The sequence below is a fragment of the Phascolarctos cinereus genome, unplaced genomic scaffold, assembly GCF_003287225.1.
Source record: "Phascolarctos cinereus isolate Bilbo 61053 unplaced genomic scaffold, phaCin_HiC Scaffold_726;HRSCAF=1367, whole genome shotgun sequence".
NCBI lineage: Eukaryota > Metazoa > Chordata > Mammalia > Diprotodontia > Phascolarctidae > Phascolarctos > Phascolarctos cinereus.
In genome coordinates, this window is record NW_027556098.1 from 253,475,670 (window position 1) to 253,497,496 (window position 21,827).

At 37.7% G+C, this 21,827-nt stretch overlaps 1 protein-coding gene across 7 annotated transcripts in view; it reads left to right on the plus strand.

The window, feature by feature from the left end:
- Positions 1–21,827, plus strand: part of FLT3 (fms related receptor tyrosine kinase 3) — a 73,873-nt gene that overhangs the window by 11,909 nt on the left and 40,137 nt on the right. For all 7 annotated transcript variants that reach the window (XM_020997233.2, XM_020997231.2, XM_078147061.1 and 4 more), the window contains exons 4-9: positions 5,271–5,386; positions 8,726–8,843; positions 17,577–17,704; positions 18,443–18,582; positions 18,681–18,834; positions 19,817–19,985. In XM_020997233.2, the coding sequence (XP_020852892.1) occupies positions 5,271–5,386; positions 8,726–8,843; positions 17,577–17,704; positions 18,443–18,582; positions 18,681–18,834; positions 19,817–19,985 (825 nt within the window). The remainder of the gene's footprint in view (positions 1–5,270; positions 5,387–8,725; positions 8,844–17,576; positions 17,705–18,442; positions 18,583–18,680; positions 18,835–19,816; positions 19,986–21,827) is intronic.

Here is a 21,827-nt window from a genome sequence, read left to right on the forward strand (position 1 = left end):
TCCATGACTAGGGAATTGTGGTTAAGATTGAGGAACTGATGGCAGTGGCTCTGTTGAACAAGGGGGAGCTAGGTGGTGCAGTGGATAGAACACTAGATGGGGAGTCAGGAGGACCTGAGTTCAAATCTGGCCTCAGACACTTACTGGCTGTGTAACCCTGGGTAAGTCATCTAACTTCTGTCTGCCTCAGCTTCCTCATCTGAAAATGGGGATAATGATAACACCTACCTCCCAGAATTGTCAGGAGGATCAAATGAAATGATAATTGTGGAAGTACATAGCACAGTGCCTGGAACATAATAAGCATTTTATCAATCTTACCTTGGGCAGCTAGGTAGCTCAGTGGATAGAGTGCCAGGCCTGAAGTCAGGAAGACTTATCTTCTGAGTTCAAATCTGGTCTTAGACACTTACTAGCTGTGTGACCCTGGGCAAGTCACTTAACACTGTTAAATTCCTTCATCTGTAAAATGAGCTGGAGAAGGAAATGACAAACTACTCTAGAATCTTTGCCAAGGAGACCCCAAATGGGGTCACAAAGAGTTAGACACAACTGAAATGACTCAACAACAACAAAGCTTAGGTGGTATTATCATTTATTGTTGTTATTAATTATAGTTCCTGAACCCATGACCATTACCTCTTTGCCCATAATAGCCACACAGTGTGACAATCTGGCTTTGTCCATACTGTCTCACTTTAGGTTTACACTTACATATCTAAGCAAGGGTAGGGAGTCATCTGATTTGTTAATCTGGTATCTCACAATATACAGGAAGTGTCTTCTAAAGGCCCCATTTGCCTGCAGGTCATTGGAAGAAATGGAGGTGAATCCACCTTAAAGACCCCTGCTAGCTCAGTCTATAGTCTTTAGAACCTCTTTGTTATAAATCAGTTAGGCATTAAGTCAATAAACACTTATTAATAACAACGCTATCACTTGAAGGAATAGTTAAAACTTTGACTTTTTAGATTTAGGGATTTAGGGACCATTTACACAGTCTGAAAAACTTTTACATGAGGCTGTTGCAGTCAGGGAGTTGTGTTAAACATTGGAAGTAGATCATATGTATAGTGGGTATTGTATTTCTTGCTTTCTCAATGGGTGAGGGAGGGACTGGAGGAGAGAGAAAATTTGGAACTGAAAATAAAAGTAAATTGGAATTAGAGGTATAAGCTAGTGTTACTTCTTAAACATGAAAGTTTCATGGAATCAGTGAGCTTTCCCAGTGAGATGGAAATTAACTTTGTAGTCTATTTTAAAAACAAATATCATGTAAATTTTATAGTCTATTTAAATAACACTTGGTAAGGTTTGAAAGGGAGAACTAAATGCATACAGATTGCACTGTGACAAAGGAAAATGTTACTTGAAAAAAAGTTAGTGTAAAAAATTATGATTGTTAAAAATTATTCTGGACTTTATCCACTTGTTTTCCCCTGGGGAAATATTTCTTTGAAATTATACTGGGACTTAGTGGAAAATATTATTTCACATCCACACAACATCTAAGGAATAGGTCTAATGAATAATAAAGTGAGGTTCAACTCTACTATGCTTCCCAGTCATATGATTAAGTAGCCACTTTCGTTTCCCCAACTGTGTTTATAGGAAACAAGAAATTGTGGGCAAGATCTGAATATTAATAGCAGTGAATTGAATTTGGACCCTTGTAAGAGTATACCTGGTTCCAAATCATTACTGTTAGCCAGGCCAAGCTAGGTCAATTTGGACAAGTCAATCTCCAGTTTTCTCATCTGCAAAATGAGAAGGTTGGATTAGCTCAGTGGTTGGTTTCTGCCTTTTTTGTGGAGAAGAGTTACTTTGAAGTTCCTCAAGATCTTGAGATTCCCTTGTTTGTGGGAAACAGGACTACCTCTGCTGTGTTGAAAGCAGAGCCTCTATTTGTGTGTGTATGCATGCATACATGTATATGTATGTATGTGGAAAGGGGAGGAAAGAAGGCGGTAGTTGCCCTTGAACTAAGGAAATCTTTTGACCAAACTACTTTCTGTTTCCACTGGTGGTAGCCTTTGGGAATGGGGTTGTGGTGGTTACTTCTTCCCCTTAATCACTTGATTAGGGCTTCGCAATTGACCAGTTGACCTGAGTTGAATTGTTGGAGACCCCTGAGCTGAATGATTGCTAAGGTATCTTCTACTTATAAAATACTAATATTCTGTTAAATGTCTCTAAATGTTCTGTCCCTAGAAGAAAACTGTATCTAGATTTAGAGCTATAATACCATAAACCAACACCCTTACATTACAAATGAGGAAACCAAGGCCAGGAGAGTTAAGGGACTTGTCTAAAGTCACACAGGTTACAAGCATCAGAGCTGATTTCAAACCTAGGTCCTCATATTATAAATGATCCAGAATCTTAATCTCTGCATAAGTAATCATAATTGCTATGAGCAATCATCTCTTCAAAGTCCATATGAAAATACATCAAATTACTTGTTAATGAAGGCACTAGAATATTTATGTAAGAAGAAAGATTTCTGCAACTCATACCCAAAAGTAATTCCACTGTCCAATAATGAAAAGTTCTACAATTAAGAGCATTATATTTATTAATAATTCTTTTGTGGGTTGGTAGTGACAATGGAACATATTATCAGAGAAAGAATATCTCTTTTAGCTTTTGGGAATGTGGGTAAACCCATGTAGGTGGACTTGAATATTGAACTATCTCCCATCCAAATTGTGTGCCAGGAAGCCCTCCATAATCTCACTCCAATTTACCATTTCATCCTTATGTCATTCTGTTTCCCACCATGTACTCTGCATTCCAAACAAAGTAGACTGCTCTCCATCAAGCATTCATGTCCTCTCCTTCCTCTGGGTTTTTTGCTAATCCCATTCCCTGTTCCAGGACTAGGTTACTCATATCCTTTCCAACCTTCTGGATCCTGGGAGTTCCTTCTCTTCTTTCAAGTTTCAACCCAAGGCCACCTGCTCCATAAAGCCTTCCTTGAAAACAACTTCTTCCCCATTATAATGTAAACTTTTTGAGAATAAGGGTAATTTTATTCTTTATATTCTTATCCCGGCCCCTAGCAAGTGCCTGGCATGTACATAGCAGGTGCCTAATACATGCTTACTGACTTTTGATTGATCTCTCCCTCCTCCAATTTATCATTCACTGGTACATAAGGTATTTCTCTAGGCACTATGAACACAAAGTTGACAACACAGTCACTGCCCTCTAAAACAAGGGATTTGGCGTTCATACACATGAATATTGTAGAAGGTAGAATATAGTAAGGGCTAAAGAAAGATCCAAAAAAGGTGCTCTAGGAAAATTTGAGAGGGGAGAGATCAGTTTCAGCTGGGGTTAAGTGTGGATATGTGTGTGTGGGGGGGGGGTTGGGGCAGAATCAGAGAAGGCTTCACACAGGTACCTAACTGGGCCTTGAAGAAGAGAAGAATTTCAATAAATGGAGATGAAGCCAGCAGGTAGTCCAGGCACAAGGTACACAAATACATGGGGTTAGGAGATGGTAAGACAAGATTAAGGGATAGCTTAGTCCAATTTGGCTGGAACATATAATAGCATTAAAGATAGTAATATGAAATCAGGCTTTAAGGTAGTGGAGGGCCTTAAATGCCAAGGTAAGGAGTTGGCACTTGATCCTAGAGGCAATAGGTGCTCTGGAGGGTTTTTGAGCAGAAGAGGGACATAGTCAGATCTGTTCATAATAAGATTATTTTTGGCAGCTGTATGAAGAGTGGATTGGAGCAAGAGGGAGCCCAAAGGCAGAGAGACTGGTGACGGGGCTATTGCAATAGTCCAGTTGAGGAATGATGAAGGCTTACTACACTGGGTTGGTGGCAGTGCAAGTGGAATAGGAAGTAGGGAGTCAATGTGAGAGATATTGCAGCAGTAGAATTTAGAGGACTTGACAAGTAATTATATATGGGCAAAAAAAGGGAGAGGGAAAAGATGAACATGATTGAGGTTTCAAACCAGGATGAGGGAGCAGTTTCAGCAGAATTAGCAGTGACATTACAATTGGATAGGGTGAGGAATGAGTTAGTTAGGAAGTGGGAGAACAAAATCTTACAGCATCTTGACTGGATTTCCCCTCAGCACTTATCTCATATTGTTTTGAATTCATAATTTGGGCACCTGTTTTTCACCTCTCCCCCATCTACCATTTTTCAATTGTGAGCTGCTTGAGAGCAGAGTCTATGTTGTATCACCTTCGTATCCCCAGCACAAAGTATAGTGCCTTGCACATAATTGCCTCTTAATGCATATTTGCTGAATTATGGGTTTTTTTTTGAATTTTGAAGGCAATATTGTATACTAGAAAGAATCATTAATTTGGTGTCAAATGACTTGGGTTTGAATTCTGGCTGTCGTTTACTATCTGTGTGTTCCTGGGGAAGCCCACTTCCCCTCTCTATGGACTTCAATTTCCTCATCTGTAAAATGATTTTTGGATGCAAATTCTTGGATGCAACCTGGGGAATTCCTCATTGCTCCCATAATGTTTGTTTTCTCTATTCCCTGAAAAGGCTCTGTGTCCCCTGGTCCTGAGTAGCCCTAGCTTTTTCTAGAAGACAAATTTGAGCAGCAAACTGGATGAAAATCTTCACATAAATCATCAGCCCCCTCCCTCTCTGCCACACCCTAGCTTGTACTAACTTGTACCCCAACTATAAACCTTGACACACTAACAGAAGAGTTTCTAGTCTGAAGATACTAGTATTAGTTTCCTTTAGTAGAAAGAGATTCTGGATTTGCCATCTGGTGGGTTGAGGACTATGTTGTGTGAGCAAAGCCTGGGGCCCACTCTGGCCTCATGATTGTCAGTCTTGAGTTTAGACTCAGTTTCCTTGGCTCGTTCCTCCTTTCTTTTGTCACATTTCTCATCATGTTCTTCTCTTGAAGATAGTGTCTTCTCTGTAGCTCTACGTTGCAGTTTTGTGTCCTTACCTTCACATAAGACAATTTGAGCTTGATCACCCTTTAAGCAGACTTTCTCTAAATTCCTGAAATTATGTACCTAGAGCATCCACAAGCCTCAAAATTCCACCTAAGAGCCAACTCTGATGATGGGGATAATGATGATGATCCTGTAGATGGAATTGAATTGGAGAGAGCAAGGTCTTTCCTTTTCCACAAAGGATACTTTGTGGTCACTGTTAGAGACTGAACATTGGCCTTAATAGACCAGAGCTCTGATTCAGCAGCACATTATTTTTTTTTTGTAGTTCACAAACTTTCCGTAATAACAAGTTTTCTTTCCTGTTTTGCAGAGGAGTTGTTTCCATAGTCATTCTGAAAATGACAGAAACTCAAGCTGGAAAATATCTACTTTCAGTTCAAAGTGAAGCTATGAATTACACAGTGATATTTACAGTGAGTGTAAGAAGTAAGTTGAGTTTGATAACAGAGATCCACAGGATTTTGAGGGAATGGCTTCATTGTCTTGATTTATTTTATTTATTTGTTTATTTCTCTAGAAGACTTACCATTTGCCCAGAGAATTGGATGCAGATTTTAAAAATTGACAAAGTTGGATCACTTGTGCTCTCTGGACCCACTTGGAATAGTTTATAGGAAGTTTCTGAGTAGATTTCTGTGCCTTCAAGTCATTTGCTAAAAGTTGACATATAAATATAACTAAACATACAACAAATATAAGATGTTGGTCATATGAATGATCAATCTGATACTTACTTTATCATTATGTTAGTTGTTATCTGAGAGGATTCAACACTTCTCATATTTATCAGTGCCTGAGACCATAGAACTTGAGCTAGAAGTGATATTAAGGATCATTTAGGCTATCCCCATTATTTTCTAGATGAAGAATCTGAGGACCAAGGAGAAGTGACTTGCCCCCTTCAGAAGGACGTGTTCAATTTACTTGTCTTTTTCCTCTTCACAAGGGCACCAGCAATGCACCTTATTGGTCAGAGACAAAAGAACTTTCATCAACCCCTGCCTTCTTTCTCTCTACCCTCCAGCTTCACTGGATGGAACAGAATCAACCAGTAACCTAGTAGTCTTACAAATGGGTGCTTCCACTTGTAGGCACACAGATGCTTTCCCCAAGGAGTGCTAGGGGTATGCAGGATTTCCATTTGGGTGTGGTGTATGACTCCTCCCCACCTTGAATGAGATCTAAATGACCTTGCACATCAACATCCCAATACCTTCCCACTTGCTCACACAGAATAAAAGGTGGTGAGGAAGCTAGGTGGTGCAATGGATAGAGCCCTGGTATTGGAGTCAGGAGGATCTGAGTTCAAATCTGGCCTCAGACACTTGACACTAGCTGTGTGACCCTGGGCACTAACTGCCTAACTAAAAAACCCCAACTGCCTAACTAAAAAAAAAAAGAATAAAAGGTGGAGGGGGTGCTTCCTATGCCTTAGCACACCTTTGTGCCAATGCAGTGCTCCAAACAACTTAGGTTGTTGGTTGGGGAAGATCATCATCTCCATGATAAAACAGTGAGCAGATTGGACTTTGAATCAGGAAACTTAGGGTCAAATCCTGCCTTATTTGCTAGCTAGTGGACTAGATGAGCTTTTAGATCTCTTCCATTCAATTTAGTAAGCATTTATTAAGCTCCTACTCTGTGCAAAGCACTGAACAAGGTGTTGCCAATACAAAGACAGAAATGAAATGAGCTATCTTCAGGAGGCTCGTATCTTACTAGAACTGAATAGGACTGAATGGAATTGAGTGAAAGGGTTGTACTAGGTGATCTCTAAAGTCCTTTCCAGTTTTAAAATTAAAAAGTGTATGATTTGAAATGTTTTAAAAGATATCATGTGGAAAAGAATTTCAACTTATGTTGTGTCTCAAGGACTAGAACTGGGATTGACATTGGGAGTTACAGAGGAACAGATATTGGTTTAATATGAGGAATAACTTTCTAATAATTAGAGTATGTTCCCTTGAAAGGTAGCAAGTCACCCATTATTGGAAATATTGAAACAGAATGGATGTTTAAGGAGGATATCTTTAGTACTCCCCTGACATAATAGACTCCTATTCTAGACAAGAGTAGGAGATGAATTCCTATACAACTGATAAAGGACAGCTAAATGGATAGAGTGTCAGACCTGGAGTCAGGAAGGCCTGAGTTCAAATCCTGCCTCAGATACTTACTAGCTGTGTGACCCTAGGCAAGTCACTTAACCTTGTTTGCCTCAATTTCTTCATCTGTAAAATGAGCTGAATTACAAAATGGCAAACCACTCTAGTATTTTTGCCAAGAAAACCTCAAATGGGGTCATGAAGAGTTGGTCACCACTGAAATGACTAAATAACCACAATAAAGGAGGGAGCTTTCCACAGATTCATTTCTTCTAAAAGAACAAGGCAATGGCACTCTAAAAAGCACAGGAGCAGCCAGCTATTTGAATGTGTTCCTTGATCTGTATGGTGTCTGGCTTTTACTGATCATTGCTTTGGCTCTGGATTGTTGATTATGGTTAGGGCCCAGTGGGACTCAGCCACAGAGTACAAGTAAATAATAAGAACAACAAGAATAATAAATGGTTTTGTGATTTCAAGACTCTACATAAATGAGCTCTTTTGACCCCCCTGTAACAACTTCTCTGAGTCAAGGCAGACATTTTCTTTTTTTGGGGGAGGGGGAGGTAAATAGTATTTTATTTTTTTCCAATTACACATAAAGATAGGTTTCAACATTCATTTTCTATGAGATTTTGAGTTTCATATTTTTTCTCCTTCTCTCCTTCTCATCCCCTCTCCCCAAGACAGCAAGCAATCTGATATAGATTATACACGCAACCATATTTCCACATTAATCATGTTGTAAAAGAAGAAACAGAAAAAAAAGGAAAAGCCACAAAAAAACCCCCAAAAGTGAAAATAATATGCTTCTATGTACATTCAGACTCCATAACTCTTTCTCTGGATGTGGATAGCATTTTCCATTAGAAGTCTTTTGGAATTGTCTTGGATCACTGTATTGCTGAGAAGAGCTAAGTATCCTAGGTGATCATTGCACAATGTTGGTGTTAACTGTGTACAGTGTTCTCCTGGTTCCGCTCACTTCACCCAGCATCATTTCGTGTAAGTCTTTGCAGGTTTTTCTGAAATTTGGCAAGGCAGACATTTCCAACACCGATTTACAGATGAGGAAACTGAGGTTCAAAGTCTAAAAAGCAGAGGACCAAGGACTCCTGATTCCAAGTCTGTTACTCTTTGTATTACATAACAGATATGTCTAAGGCCTCTGCCAACTCTAAGATTTTAAGCATCTATCTCAGTATGTTTTTCACATAGCTTGAGGCAAAGTACAGAAAGGAGTGGGGAACCTGATATTTTTCCTTCTTGGAAGTGTCCATTTTAAGCTATATGTTACTGGTATTTCTCTCCCTTTCTTGACTGTCAAGTCTAAAATTCCCATTCTGTTATGCTCCTTCCCTCCCCTCCCCTCCCAACTAGTTTCTCTCTCATATCAATTTGAGTGCCAATCACAATCCTATATGAGTGATATTGGTGGGAGAACAGTGATGAAACTCAGGATTTCAACCAGTGTTGAGCTTCCTATGATAAATGAGCAGCATGGAATAAAGTACTCAATTCTTTATGTCAGTTTTAAATATTTTTTATTACTTCTGAGGACTAAAAAAACTTTAAAATGATTAATTATAAATAAGCAATGATGCCTTCGGAAAAAAGTCTTGTCATATACTTTAAAATGTAACTTGAATTAATTTAACAGGAAAACTGAAAAAGCCATACTTTAGAAAACTGGAAAACCAGAATGCAGTAGTTTGCATATCAGAAAGCTTCCCAGATCCAGTGGTAGAGTGGTCTTTTTGCAGTCCACAGAGTGAAAGGTAAGATGTTTATAACTCATGTTAATAATTATACTTATGGACTTCACAGATTAAATTCTCTATTAGAATTTTTTAAAGATACAAGTCAAATGTTATAAATGTTAGCCAATCTAATAATTTAATACCATACTCATTTTTAAGTTAATAGTTTGTACTGCTATAATGAATAGATGGTGTCTAAAATATTGTAGGTAATACAATAGTCAGTAGTACTTCATTTTTCTTCTATAAGGGCTGACATTTCTGAGGATGATAAAAAAAATCATTTCCAAGGACAACAAAAATCAGCAAACTAAAAATAGTTTGAATAGACAAATGGAAATACATTGAACTGTTGCTATTGCATTTGACAAATTGTAAAATATCCTATGAAATGTCAATCATGATGGTGATGAGATGGGAAGGCCGTGTGCTGTTCTAGGACAGGCAGGAGTCCCCCTCCCCCACTGCTAATGAATCAATCAGTAAACATCCTGTGAGCCAGGAACCATGCTAAGTGCTGGGGATACAAACACAAAAGTATGATGCCAGCATGTCAGTCCAGTCTGAGTCAGTCTTATCACATTGTTAATTCTCTGTTTGTGATGAGCAAGATAGGAGCTGGGGCATTCAGAGAAAAACATTTAGTTATCAAAGCATCTAGCACGAGGTACCAAGAAAATGGGCCAGAGGCAGAAAACTCTCTGGGTCCAGAATATATCAAAAGAGCATTAGTGACAAGATCCCAGGAGCAAACAGAAAAAATGTGGTCAATGGTCAAGCAAAAATCCAAGGTTGAAGCAAAATTTGTATAAAGAGTTTATGTCCATTTACATTCAACCAGGTTTAGAGTGTCCTGATGTCTTTTGGAATTCTCTTTGCTCTGAATGAGTTTCAGCTGTGGACAGCTCCCAGCTCCCAGCTCCCACTAGCATTTCCTGAAAGGAAAACTGAGTCAGCAGATAGATGGTAAAGAAAAGTCTTTTATTAGTGAAAAAGTCTTGACAATAGAGTATCTGAAAAGACATGTAGCTTTAAAAAATTATTTCCATGTATATAGTTCATTATGAATGAAAATATAGATGGCTACTAAAGTAAAAGTAAGTTAATGAAAATCTAAAAATTCATTGGCATAATTGTTGTATAAGTAAAACCTACTTTGGTAGGTTTACTTTTTCAAAAACATTCAGTGGCTCTGTGTTGCCTCAAAAATACTATCCTATTCTATCCTACTCTTAAATTCGATTGAAAGTTTGTTATAATATGGCTCCCACCCCCCTTTCTTTCAATTTAAAGAACATTTATCAAGTGTTTAATATTACCTTTCTAGTCTTATTTCACATTAGCCCCCTTTATGTATTATGTTCCAGGGAAACTAGATTACTAAGTATTCACTGAACTCAGCATTCCATCTTTAATATCCATATATTTATAAAATACACTTTCCCTCATTTCCACATTTTGGAATCCTTACCCTTCTTCAAAGTTTACCTCTTCCACATACCCAGATAGAGAATTTCCTATGTTCCTGTCACTGTGCTAAGCAGTGGAGACACAGCCAAAAAAAAAAACCAAGTTTATAGTGAGGAAACTAAGGCTCAAAGAATGTGACTTGCCCAGGGTCACACATCTAGTAAGCATTAGAGATGAGATTTTAACCCAGGTCTTCTTGACTTCAAATCCAGCATTCTATCCACTATGCTACATTGTATTGGTTGATAAGCCTTTACATAAAGAAGTACATAATAATTGTCTTCAAATATGTGAAAGGCTAGAATGTAAAATCACAGTCCTAACAATGTGAGTTTGAAAAGTCTTCAAAAGTCACCCACTCCAGGCTCTATTGAATTTGACAACATCCCCAGCAAGTGTTTGTCCAATTTTTATTTGAAGACCTGTGACAAAGAGCAATGTACTATATTACTATATACCTCCTAAGGTTGCCATTCCACTTTTGGACCACTTGAATACTTAGGGAGTTTCTCTTGACCTCAAGCCTAACTCTGTTCTCCCTACCTTTTATCCATTGCTCTGAGTTCTGTCTCCTGTGGCCAAATTGAAAAAGTTCAATCCCTCTTCCACATGACAGCCCTTCAACACAGCTCCCATGCTCCTTCGAAGTCTTCTTTTCTCTAGGGTAAACATTCCCAATTTCTTAGACTGAGCCTTTAATGGTATGGTTTCCAGTCCCCTCACTATTCTGAGTCTGCTCAAGAATCACTTCATTTTGTCAACGATGTTGTTAAAAATAATGGTACTGTGCATTGATCTCAATATTTTGGATATGGTCTGACCAAGCTATTACCTCCTATGTTTCTGGCAATGATTCTCTTAGAAGATTATGTTAGATTCTTTTGGCTATTATATCACTGTGGACCCATATTTGACTTGCAATCCATTAAAACTTCTATATCTTTTTTTATAGGAACATGTTGTCTAGTCATACCTTTCCCATCTTGCACTTAAGAAGTTTATTTTTGGGCCCAAGTGTAAGAGTTTATATTTATTTCTGTTAAATTTAATCTTACTTGATTCAGACCTACATTCAGATCCTTTAAGACCTTTATGAACCCTGACTCTCTTATCCACCATGTTTCCCATTCCTCCCAGCTTTTTGTCATGTGCAAATTTGATGTTTGTCATTGCTGTTTTCATTCAGTCACTGATATGTTAAATAGAATGGGGCCAAGCACAGATCTCTGAGGCCTCCTTCTAAGTTGATATCACATCATTAATCACTATTCTATGGGTCCAGCAATTTGACTATATTTGAATCCACCTAATTGTCATATAGAGAAACACATGTACTATAGAGCATATCTATGTATTTTCCCACAAAAATAGCATGAAAAACTTTGTCAAATGCTTTGCTTTAGCAAATCTAGGTAAACTCTATCTATAGCAATCCCCTCATCTATCCCTCTATCAAATTTGTTTATTTGTTTGTTTTTTTAGGCAATTGGGGTTAAATGACTTGCCCAGGGTCACACAGCTAGTAAGTGTCAAGTGTTTGGTCTGAGGCCGAATTTGAACTCTAGTCCTCCTCACTTCAGGGCTGGTGCTCTATCCACTGAGCCACCTAGCTGCCGCCATCTATCAAATTTGGCAAAACATAAAATGAGATTAGACTGATGTGATCTCTTCTTAATGAATTCAGGCTGCCTTTTTTGTGATCACTGTTTCCTCTCATATTTATTCACTAACTAATCCTGGTCTAGAATTTTTCCAGATTTCAAAACCAACCTCATTGGTTTATAGTTTTCAAACTCTATTCTCTCCCCCATTTTAGAATATTGGAATGCCATTTGTCCTTCTATAGTTTTGTAGTATTCTTCTCTTCTCTATAATCTTTCAGACATTGGCTCAGCTATCATACATCCAATTCTTCCAGTATCTAGAGTTTGACTTGGTCCATACCTGGTGACCTAAACTTACTGAAGACAGCAAGGTGTTCTCTTATTATCTCTATACTTGTCTGGGATTTCACCTCCTTATAAACCATTTTCATTTTCTCATTTCTGTCTAAAGAAGGATTAGTTCTGTGTAGCTCTAAAGGTTAAAACTGGGCCTCAGAGATAGAAATTATAAGGAGATATATCCTCAACATAACTTTTTGACTGGATGAGTGATTTCATCATTTCGGGAAGCCCTTGATGAGGAATTCTCACTACCCATGTGATATGTGCTTACACTGCAACTTATGGTCATAAAGTTGAATGAAAGTATTGAAAGGTTATTTGATTTTCCCAGGCTCATACGAGGACTTGAATCTAGATTTTCCTGATTCTGAAATCAGCTCTCTATCCATTACACCATACTGCCTCTCAATATGAGAAGAATATGTTCTCCTCCAAATTACTCATGAGTGGAATTGTCTATATTATGAGGTAGAGAGGTTTCCTTTATTTGAAGGGTTCAAATAGAGATTGGATAACAATTTTTCAGGGATGTTATAAAGGAGATTTTAGTATGGAATGGAAACTTGGATTAGATGACTTTTCAAGTCTTTTTCACTTCTGAGATGTGATGATTCTAGGCACCTGTGGCACCTCACCAAAACTCTATGCTCTAAGTACTTTTATCACCTTAGACCCTGTCAAAGCTTAAATGTCCTGTGCCAATTTCTCAGGCCTTATCATATAAGCTTAGTATGATGATAAGCTAATTCAAAATCGTATGTTAACTAGTGTTGATTCTATCAATAACTAATGTAGGGTTTTCAGGAAAACTGAGGGGGCAAATATTCTTAGAGCCCCTTAAATCATATTTCACATCCAAGTTTAAAAGTGAGTCCTGAACCTATTTTATACCATTTTTCCTTATTCAAATGAAGGATTTTAACATGAAAAAATTTTGGTAACAGAAGCTAATTCCTTGAATGCCTGGTTTGATAAAAGGATGTGATTTTAGGCTATAATTTCCTTATTTAAATATTACACTTTAAAAAATCACAGAGGAATAAATTGTTTTTTACTCAGTGAGATTTGTGTGTAGCCAATATGAATTATTGCAAATTCAGAGCTAATTTTAATTCAGTGAGTATTTATTAAGAACCTATGATGGGTACTGAGACAAAAAATAAGAAAACACAACACCTGCCCTCAAGGAATTTATATTCTCTTGGAGTAGTGAAGTCTGAAATGATAAAATTTTACTGTCCATACTTTTGCTATGAGAGTTGTCACTCAGAATTAAGGGGCAGCTGAAGTCAGGACTAGGATATGGATTGTAGAAGGTAATAAATGAACTTTTTTCATTCCTTAGAACACTAATAAACTGATGGATATATTTGGAACTAAGAATGATGTTCTATGCCAACTAATGAAAATCAGTATCATGAATGTGGTTTGTGCTAGTGGAAAAGTCAAGTGATTTATGGGTAAGGCCTGTGAAAAAAAATCTATGTGAACTCTGTGGGGGATTGACAGAGTGGACACAAGATAGGGAATCAGTTCTTTTTGCTTCTGGCAACAAAAATTGTCAAGGACCCAAGAAGTAAAAGAAAGACTATACAGAGAAAAATAAAAATATATCCCCAAAAAGACTAACAGAAGGGATGTAGGAACTGTCCCTATTATAGCCACAACATTCTCTGACAACCTTCAGATGGAAGGACATGAAGGAAGGAAGTGGCTTCCAGTGCCCCAGAAATGAATGAGGAGGAAGAAAAAGAACAGGGCCTCCTATGAGGTGTTTCTTTCTTTTGGACCTGAGTTTAAAGGACAGTTCGGGATAAAGCATGTGACCTTCCTCTGCACCTGCTGCAGCCACCATGAGCTCTACTCATCCCCATACTCCCTCAGGACCAGTTGTGGAAAGAAGTGTAGGAGGAGCCTGGAACCACCACAACTGCTACTTCTACCGCTAGGTTTTCCCTGGAGGCCTGGGCTGAAGGGTTGGACAGGAAGAAAGAGTTGAGCTTCCGTTATTCCTCTAGGGTTGAGAATGGGGAGGGAACATGGAGTTATCACAGCTACAAGCACTACCTCTCCCATCCTCCTTCCACTCCCTAACTGATGAGGGAGCAGGAGAAGAAAAGAGAACAGGTAGGAAGGAGTGGGAAGAGGCTACAGGGGAAAGACTAGAAAAACCCTGAAGTGACAGTCTATTAGTGACAGTGGTCAACATCTGGCAGCTGTCATTTGAACTACAATCCATTCCTTCTTCCCTATTTCCATTGGGATAGAAGAAGAAAATATAACTTCCCTTCCTCCTACTATTACTGCTGGAATGGGAGATAGAGTATCATCTTAAGTCTAGGGTCACTAGGGTATTAATGTATTAATGTAAAGCATCAATTAAAACAATGGGCTGGTGGGGGAGTGAAGAGCTGCTATTTCCAGACTTTCCCTTTACTATAATCACTAAAAAACCTCCCCTTCTTTGAAGTTTATACTATCAAAAATTTCTACTCAATCCAATTTATGTCTATTGCCCACTCCCTACATCATTCTTACTCCTTTTTCAAGGGGATCACCCTGTGGGTCACTGTCTTCCTCTTCTCACCAACTCATCTTATAGCAGAGGACTTCAGTCTAACTGAAATTGATGCTCTTTCAACCCCTGTCCCTCCCAATCTCCCAGTTTTTCAGACAATTACTGCCCTCAGGAAGCTTATGTTCTAATGGAGGAAGACAATATATAAAAGAAAGAGGGGAAGGAGCACAGTAGAAAAAGTCCAGAGAAACAGGAGTGGAGCCCAGAGAGGAATGAATAAATGGATAACTGGGCTTTTTCATTTCCTTGAAATGGAAGTTTTCAGAGGAATCAAACATTCAGAGGAAGGGGCCAACGGGACAGAGAGAGCTTCCAGAGTTCTCTGGAATGCTCTGGCATGATAGCAAAAGTGTAGAGAGTCAAGAGTGGAGCCCAGAGAGGAATGAAGACATGGTTAACCTGGCCACTTTCCTTAAAATGGTTCTTCCCAGAACCAACCAGTAAGACAAAGGGATCTACAGGGGAGGAATGAACTTCCAGGGTGAGGGAGCTACAGGGCAGAGTAAATTTCCAGGGTAACAATGCTGCTCATGATGGAGAAAGTCTGGAGAGTCAGGAGTGGAGCCCAGAGGGGAAAACTCTGGACAAGAGTTTTAGAGGATGAGAAGGCACAGAGGGTTTTCAGTCTGCACCAACAAGGGAGGTACTCACAGCAGGGAGCCCACAAATCCATCTAATACCTAAGTAGCATGGGAAAAGTGGTAAAATTGGTCAAAAACATATTTGTGTCTTAAAAGTATGAGACTAGATCCAGAAATTATACATCCTGAAAACTTAAATATTGTGTCTAAAAGCAAAAGGACACTAAGAAATCAAGAAGCCAGTGGATGTGTGCGGACAACAGAATGATCCCCTTAAGGAAGGCAAGAACTAGCTGTATTTCAATCATATTCAAAGGATTTTTAGGAAGTGAAGAAACTTTCACATATGCTCTCAAGCTCCTCACAAGCCCTTGAAGGGCTGGCTTTTGTACGTACTGTTTAGTTTTACATCACTGGCATGCAAATTAAATAAAATATCAGTGAATAAATTGGCAAGTTGGCAGATACTTGAGCAAATTTATGCAATTAAAAATTATTTTAAGTACAGCTAATAAAATATTTTGCCGTGTCAATATTTTTCCATAACATTGGGTAATTTCTATTGGAATAAATGATAGGTAACAAAGAGTGTTTTTGTGATTTCATTAAACCTTTGATGTGGGAAAGAAAAATACTTGCCAGTAGAAAAAAATGATTGCTATATTTTAATATAGCAATTATTAGAATTTTGATATGAAATTTTTAGTTGTGTAAAGGTCAGTTTAAATTTACATTGCAGTATTTGGTGCAGCTTCAAAATTAATTTAACAGTTAATATGTCAGTATCGAACTCTATGTTTTGGATATATTGATTATGGGAGATGAACTGTCATATGTATCCATTTTTTGAAGGGCAAGAAAGTCTAAGGATTCAAATTTTTTTAAAAATGAAGAAGCCCTCAGAGAATTTATCAACAACAACAACAACTCAAAGAAAAGATCCTTACCAATAATTAGGGAAGAGCTTCATATTGATTGAACAATAAATTCTCAATAAAAATAGTATAACTCTTTAACTCTGTCATTATTCATAGTTAAGAATACAAAGTTCAATAGATAGATATAGATAGATAGATGGATAGATAGAGCTATCAGCTTTTGCAAGAGAAAAAAACAAATTTGGATTTGAGATAAATGTGGATGATAATAAGTGGAGAAAGAGAAGTTTTAAGTTTGATTTAGACATTAAAAAGTATGAGAAAAGGAAAGAAGCTGGTGATCCTTGAAGGAAAACTCCCAGCTTTAACATAAAGGGGGCCAAACCACAGGTTGCTATACTGCTTTGGTTAATTAGTTTTACTGAAGTAGTTACAATAGAATTAGTTATAGAAAAGTAAGTTAAATTTCATTCCTTCTAGACAACAAATTAAAAATTAAAATTACAGAAACCAAATTAGATTTAACAGATGACATTGAATATGAATGGTCTAGATTACCATATAAAAAGCAAAACTTAATAAAACCCAAATTCATCAATGCATTGCTTATTAGAAATTTTTTTAAAGCCAAAAAAAGAGAGAGAGAGAAATCAAAATTAAAAGATTGTGTAAAGGATATCATAGGGAAGTGCTTTGTAAACCTTCAAGCACTATGTGAATGTGACATTTGTAGGTGTCATATTTATCATTGTTTTAAAGTAGGAGGGGCAGTAATGATTCTTCTCCCTTTCTTCCTTCCTCCTTTATTTTATAGATGCATATTTGATAACATGGGTAATGGGTGGGTACCTACTAAAAAAAAGTATGTGAACCTTGGTCTAGACCCCATCTATTATATAATGCTACCTAGTGTCATTCCAATTTACTGAGATTAGTAAGAGTAAGACTTGAATAACTCATAAACTTTGTGCTAAATTTCATGCTGTTTTTAAGGAGATCTTCCTTACATATGGAGATATTTAAACAGAGACTGGACAATTACTGCTCAGGGAAGTTGTGGAGAAAATTCTTGTTTAGTTATTGGTTGGATCTGGTCATTTTTGAAATCTCTCCCAATGATGAAAATCTGTGATTCCTGTGATCTTCATTTTACTCTTTCATGTCAGGAAGTAACTATTTAACTTTCTTCTTTACTTGAATACTCAGTTGGATTTTTAAAATAAATTTTTATATATGTATATATTTTATAGATTTTTTTACAGATTTAAGTTGAATGTTATTTGTTTTTTTAATTGCAGCTGCAAAAGAGGAAATCAAGATGTCACTAGAAAGAAGGAAAAGGTACTTCGTGAATTATTTGGAACAGACATATGGTGCTGTGCAAGAAATGACTTGGGCGAGAAATGCACAAAGCTATTTACACTAGGTAACACTTTCATGTACAGTGTGCTGAATTGATTATTACTGGACATGACCATTGCTTAGGAAATAATCTAGGTCAAGATCAACATAAGATTGCTTCAGCTCTCATTTAGGTTCAGAATTCTAGTAATTACCTTTACCTTTTCAAACATAAATGCTGATATTAATTCATTGTTTCATGGGATTGTGTTGGCTGAGGACCAGCCTTGCTAAGTAAAGAGAAATTCTTCACCAGAAAGTTGGCCATCAGGTGAATTTTTTTTTGTCTAAGGCAACCCATGAAATTGACAAAGAACACATTAGAAATATTGTAAATGTTTCCTTCACAATGGGGATACCCGTAAGTCTTAGGGATACCCAGTTATTCCTTATGAGGAGGTGTCAGCACGGCCCAGTGAATAAAGAGATGGTCTCAGAGTCAAGACAACCTGAATTCAAGTCCAAGCCCTAACACATACTCACTGTGTGATTCTACACTAGGGACTTAACCTCTCAGCACACCAGGGACATCTCTAATACAATGAGTGGCAGAATAGTTGCCTAGTTGTCACTTGAATTAGTTGAGGCAATTTCCTCACTGGGAATTCCCTACACCAGCGAAATCACAGAGTTAGAGCCCAAAAATGTGTGTGAGATGGTTGAGACTTGATATCAGATAGTCCTTTGAAAAGTTTCAAATACAGTTTGTGAGAAAAAATCTTTCTTTCTTCTCTTGCTTACTTCTGATATTTTCATTTTCCAGATCTAAATCAAAACCCTGAAACAACTCTACCACAACTGTTTGTTAAAGAGGGAGAACCCTTGTTGATAAGATGCAAAGCTGTTTATATAAATTATGAATTCAGGCTTGCCTGGAAATTAGAAGACAGGACATTAAAAGAGGTAATAAGTCAAGCTCATATTATGGCAAAATAAGTGCAATGCCACAGTCGCTTTGACTAGAAAACACTAAATGGCAACCTTGTTTGATTAAAATCCAGGGCAGCCACTTTCAGATGAGTGCCTATTCAGTCAACAGGACTATGATTCGGATTTTATTTGTTTTTGTGGAATCAGTTGGAAGAAGCGATACTGGGCATTATACCTGTGCTTCGTCAAAGCATCCTAGTCAATCAACTTTGGTAACCGTCTTAGGTAAGCCATGTTTCTAACATAGCATTAGATTGTGTTCTTATTGTAGTACTTTGAGTATGTCTACAAAAGCCACTGGGAATCCTCAGTGCAACTTAATGTGAGTTTCACAGAAGCAGAAATAGTAGATGGATTAGTTTAGTTGTCTCCAGAGCCCTACTTAACTAGTTTAGGGCCATACTTAGACATTAGTTTGTTAGAACTAGAACATTCCTTTGCACTCCCCTGGTTATCCCAAATTAGGGTAGTCTGGTGGGAATAATGAAGAGAATTGTTGACAAGAAGGATGTGCATTACCCAGGGTACCAAGGAAAGAGAGAGTAGAGGAGAGCAGTAAGAAGCAGAAGGAGCTGTCCCAGTGATTCAGAGCAAGGAAAACACATCTAAGTTGGAATGATTCTTCTACTCCCCACCAAATTGATTTTGTGGTGCTTGTGGAGTGTCTTACTTCACTTTGAATATTTCAAGTTAGAGTACAACCTTGAACTATAGTGAAAATGCAAAGAATGGCAGTTTCCTTATTGCTGATAAGGAAGAGGTTTGATAAAGAGTAATTTTTTAAAACTTCTGGTTAGATTTGCCCTTTCCGTGGCTCTTCAATTCAACCCACACTTAATACATGCCTATTGTGCACATCAGCCTCTGGGAGTACAAAGACAAAAAAAAGAAACAGCCCTTTCCCTCAAGGAGTTTATATTCTACTGTTCAACTGATCCAGATAATCAGTACATTTATATCTGTGAGTGGGAGATGGCGGGAGACAGCTTGTTTAAGTTATAGATTTGGAATTGTGGATCAGGAAGGAGACATATTAGAAAAATATGTGCTGCATTGGATTAGCAGATATGACCCACAGACTGCCGTCCTAGGAATTCTTTTGCTCTCAAACTATAAATAAATATGTAGATTTGCTGGTCCCAGCATGTTTCTGTGTAGCTTTCTTAACCATAGAAATTAAAGAAATACATGTGCTTTTTTTAAACAGAAAAAGGATTTATAAATGCTTCCAACTCAAGTGAAGATTATGAGATTGAAGAACATGACAAATTTTGCTTCTCAGTACAGCTTAAAGCATATCCACAAGTCATGTGTACATGGACCTTTTCCCAAGAGTCAGTTCCTTGTAAACAAAATAGTCTCGAGGATGGATTCAGGTGAGACAATAAACCAATTGCTTTTATAATGGGCATCATGATTCTGTTTCCTTGGTGGCTTTAGGAAGGCTTGTGGCCTGCTTAGCAAAATGAATTCAATTGCTACAAGTTTTTTTTTATTATTAATTAGAAATTGGAGACTGGAAGTTAAAACACTTAAAATGGATAATAAGATACCCATTACAGTCATGTAAGCAATTCAAACAGCATAAGACACTCCATTAAAACAAATGAAGATCCTTAGTTTGAGTAGATTTCTTTTGCATAGTCTGAATCACAAAATTTCTGTATCTTATTTGAGGGGCATATGCTGTGATCTCTCCTTTAAGTTCAAACATTCTATGATTTTTCCATTGTACTGGTCTGAAACTCAAGCTTGGGTTTGGTTTTCATTTATATAATATATCCTTTAAACTCCCAACACCAACATCTTTATTTCTCTTCATGTATTAATATGAACAAAGAGACAACAAGCAGCATAATATGCCTTGAGAAGTTGCATGCAGCCCAGTGCTATGAGGGTTTTGAGATTCCTGTGTGGCAGCTTTGGTCTAGAACATTTTGAGAGAACTGAGGAAGTAAAACTCCTAAAACAGGAAAATATAAGTGGGGAACATTACATTTAGGTATGTTAAAATAAGTTTCGAACCATGAAAAAAGTTTTCAAATTATTCAGAAATAACAGCAAATGCAGAAGCTAGGTTCTTCTTTGAGTCTGCAGAGTTCTACAGCTACATTCTGACTCTTAGCTCTGGGATATTTGATTCGTTCTTTTCCCTTACACTTTTCCTGACTAACTTTGTCACCACTGCTTCATGAGTGTTTAGCTATGGTTTTGTGGCATAAGGTGAGGTGCTGAATGACAGTGGTGCTTATGCTTTTACTTCTGAGCATAGAATATGTCAGTGCAGATCTAGGGTGACTTGAGCCCTTTGAAACTGGTTTTCTGTTTAAAATGTTGAATGTGCTATTCTTCAAATACAGATGTGATGCTGGCTCCCTTTTCATAGAATATGTTCCCTGTATTGCTTTTTATCATAGTGGTGATAAATTTACATTGATCTTCCCAGAGTCTCTCATCTGGGTTTCCTGTGACAAAAGTTCATTAGCAAGACAGCAAGGCATGCAGTATGTGCTAAGTGAACCCAGTGATGTTCACAATTCAAATGGGCATTACACCCTGACCATCAGCACCATTCTCTAAAGCAGAAGAAAGCAGCTCTTCCTTTGAAAGTTATGTGACCTCACTCTCTTCATTAGAGATCTGAGGGACTAACAGTGTGGAATACTGCCTATGCCATCAGACATGTTCAATGGATAGGTTTGCTTTTGTTGAACTGTTTTTTTCATCTCTATTTTCAAATCTTTATTACAAGGAAAAGGCTCACTGGGGTTGAAAGGAGGGACATTTTCAGAAATGAAAATACGAAAGACAGAAGTTAAAAAGATTTTTTAAGGAGGGTTTTTAAAAGATTTTTTTTTAAAAAGTCTCCCTCCTACTGCCTAGGGGACAGTTACTGTCTCTTGCAAGTGAGAGGGATTTACAGGGCTGATTCTTAGAGTAGGAGAGGTGGCAGGTGTAGTAGTAATAACTGGTCAGAAGGCCCTCTTTGGCATATGTACCATATGTACCATAGGTTGGCAACCCCTTGTCTGACCAGTTGAACTGACTGGCCTGTGTGTGTGTGTGTGTGTGTGTGCGCTCACGCTCACGCACTTACATATGTATATGTGTGTGTGTGCATATGTGTATATGCATATAGAGCACAATGGGAACATTATTCCTTCTTTTCTTTGTACATGTGTCAGGTCAGGTGATCCCTGTGCAAAAGACCAGGAGCT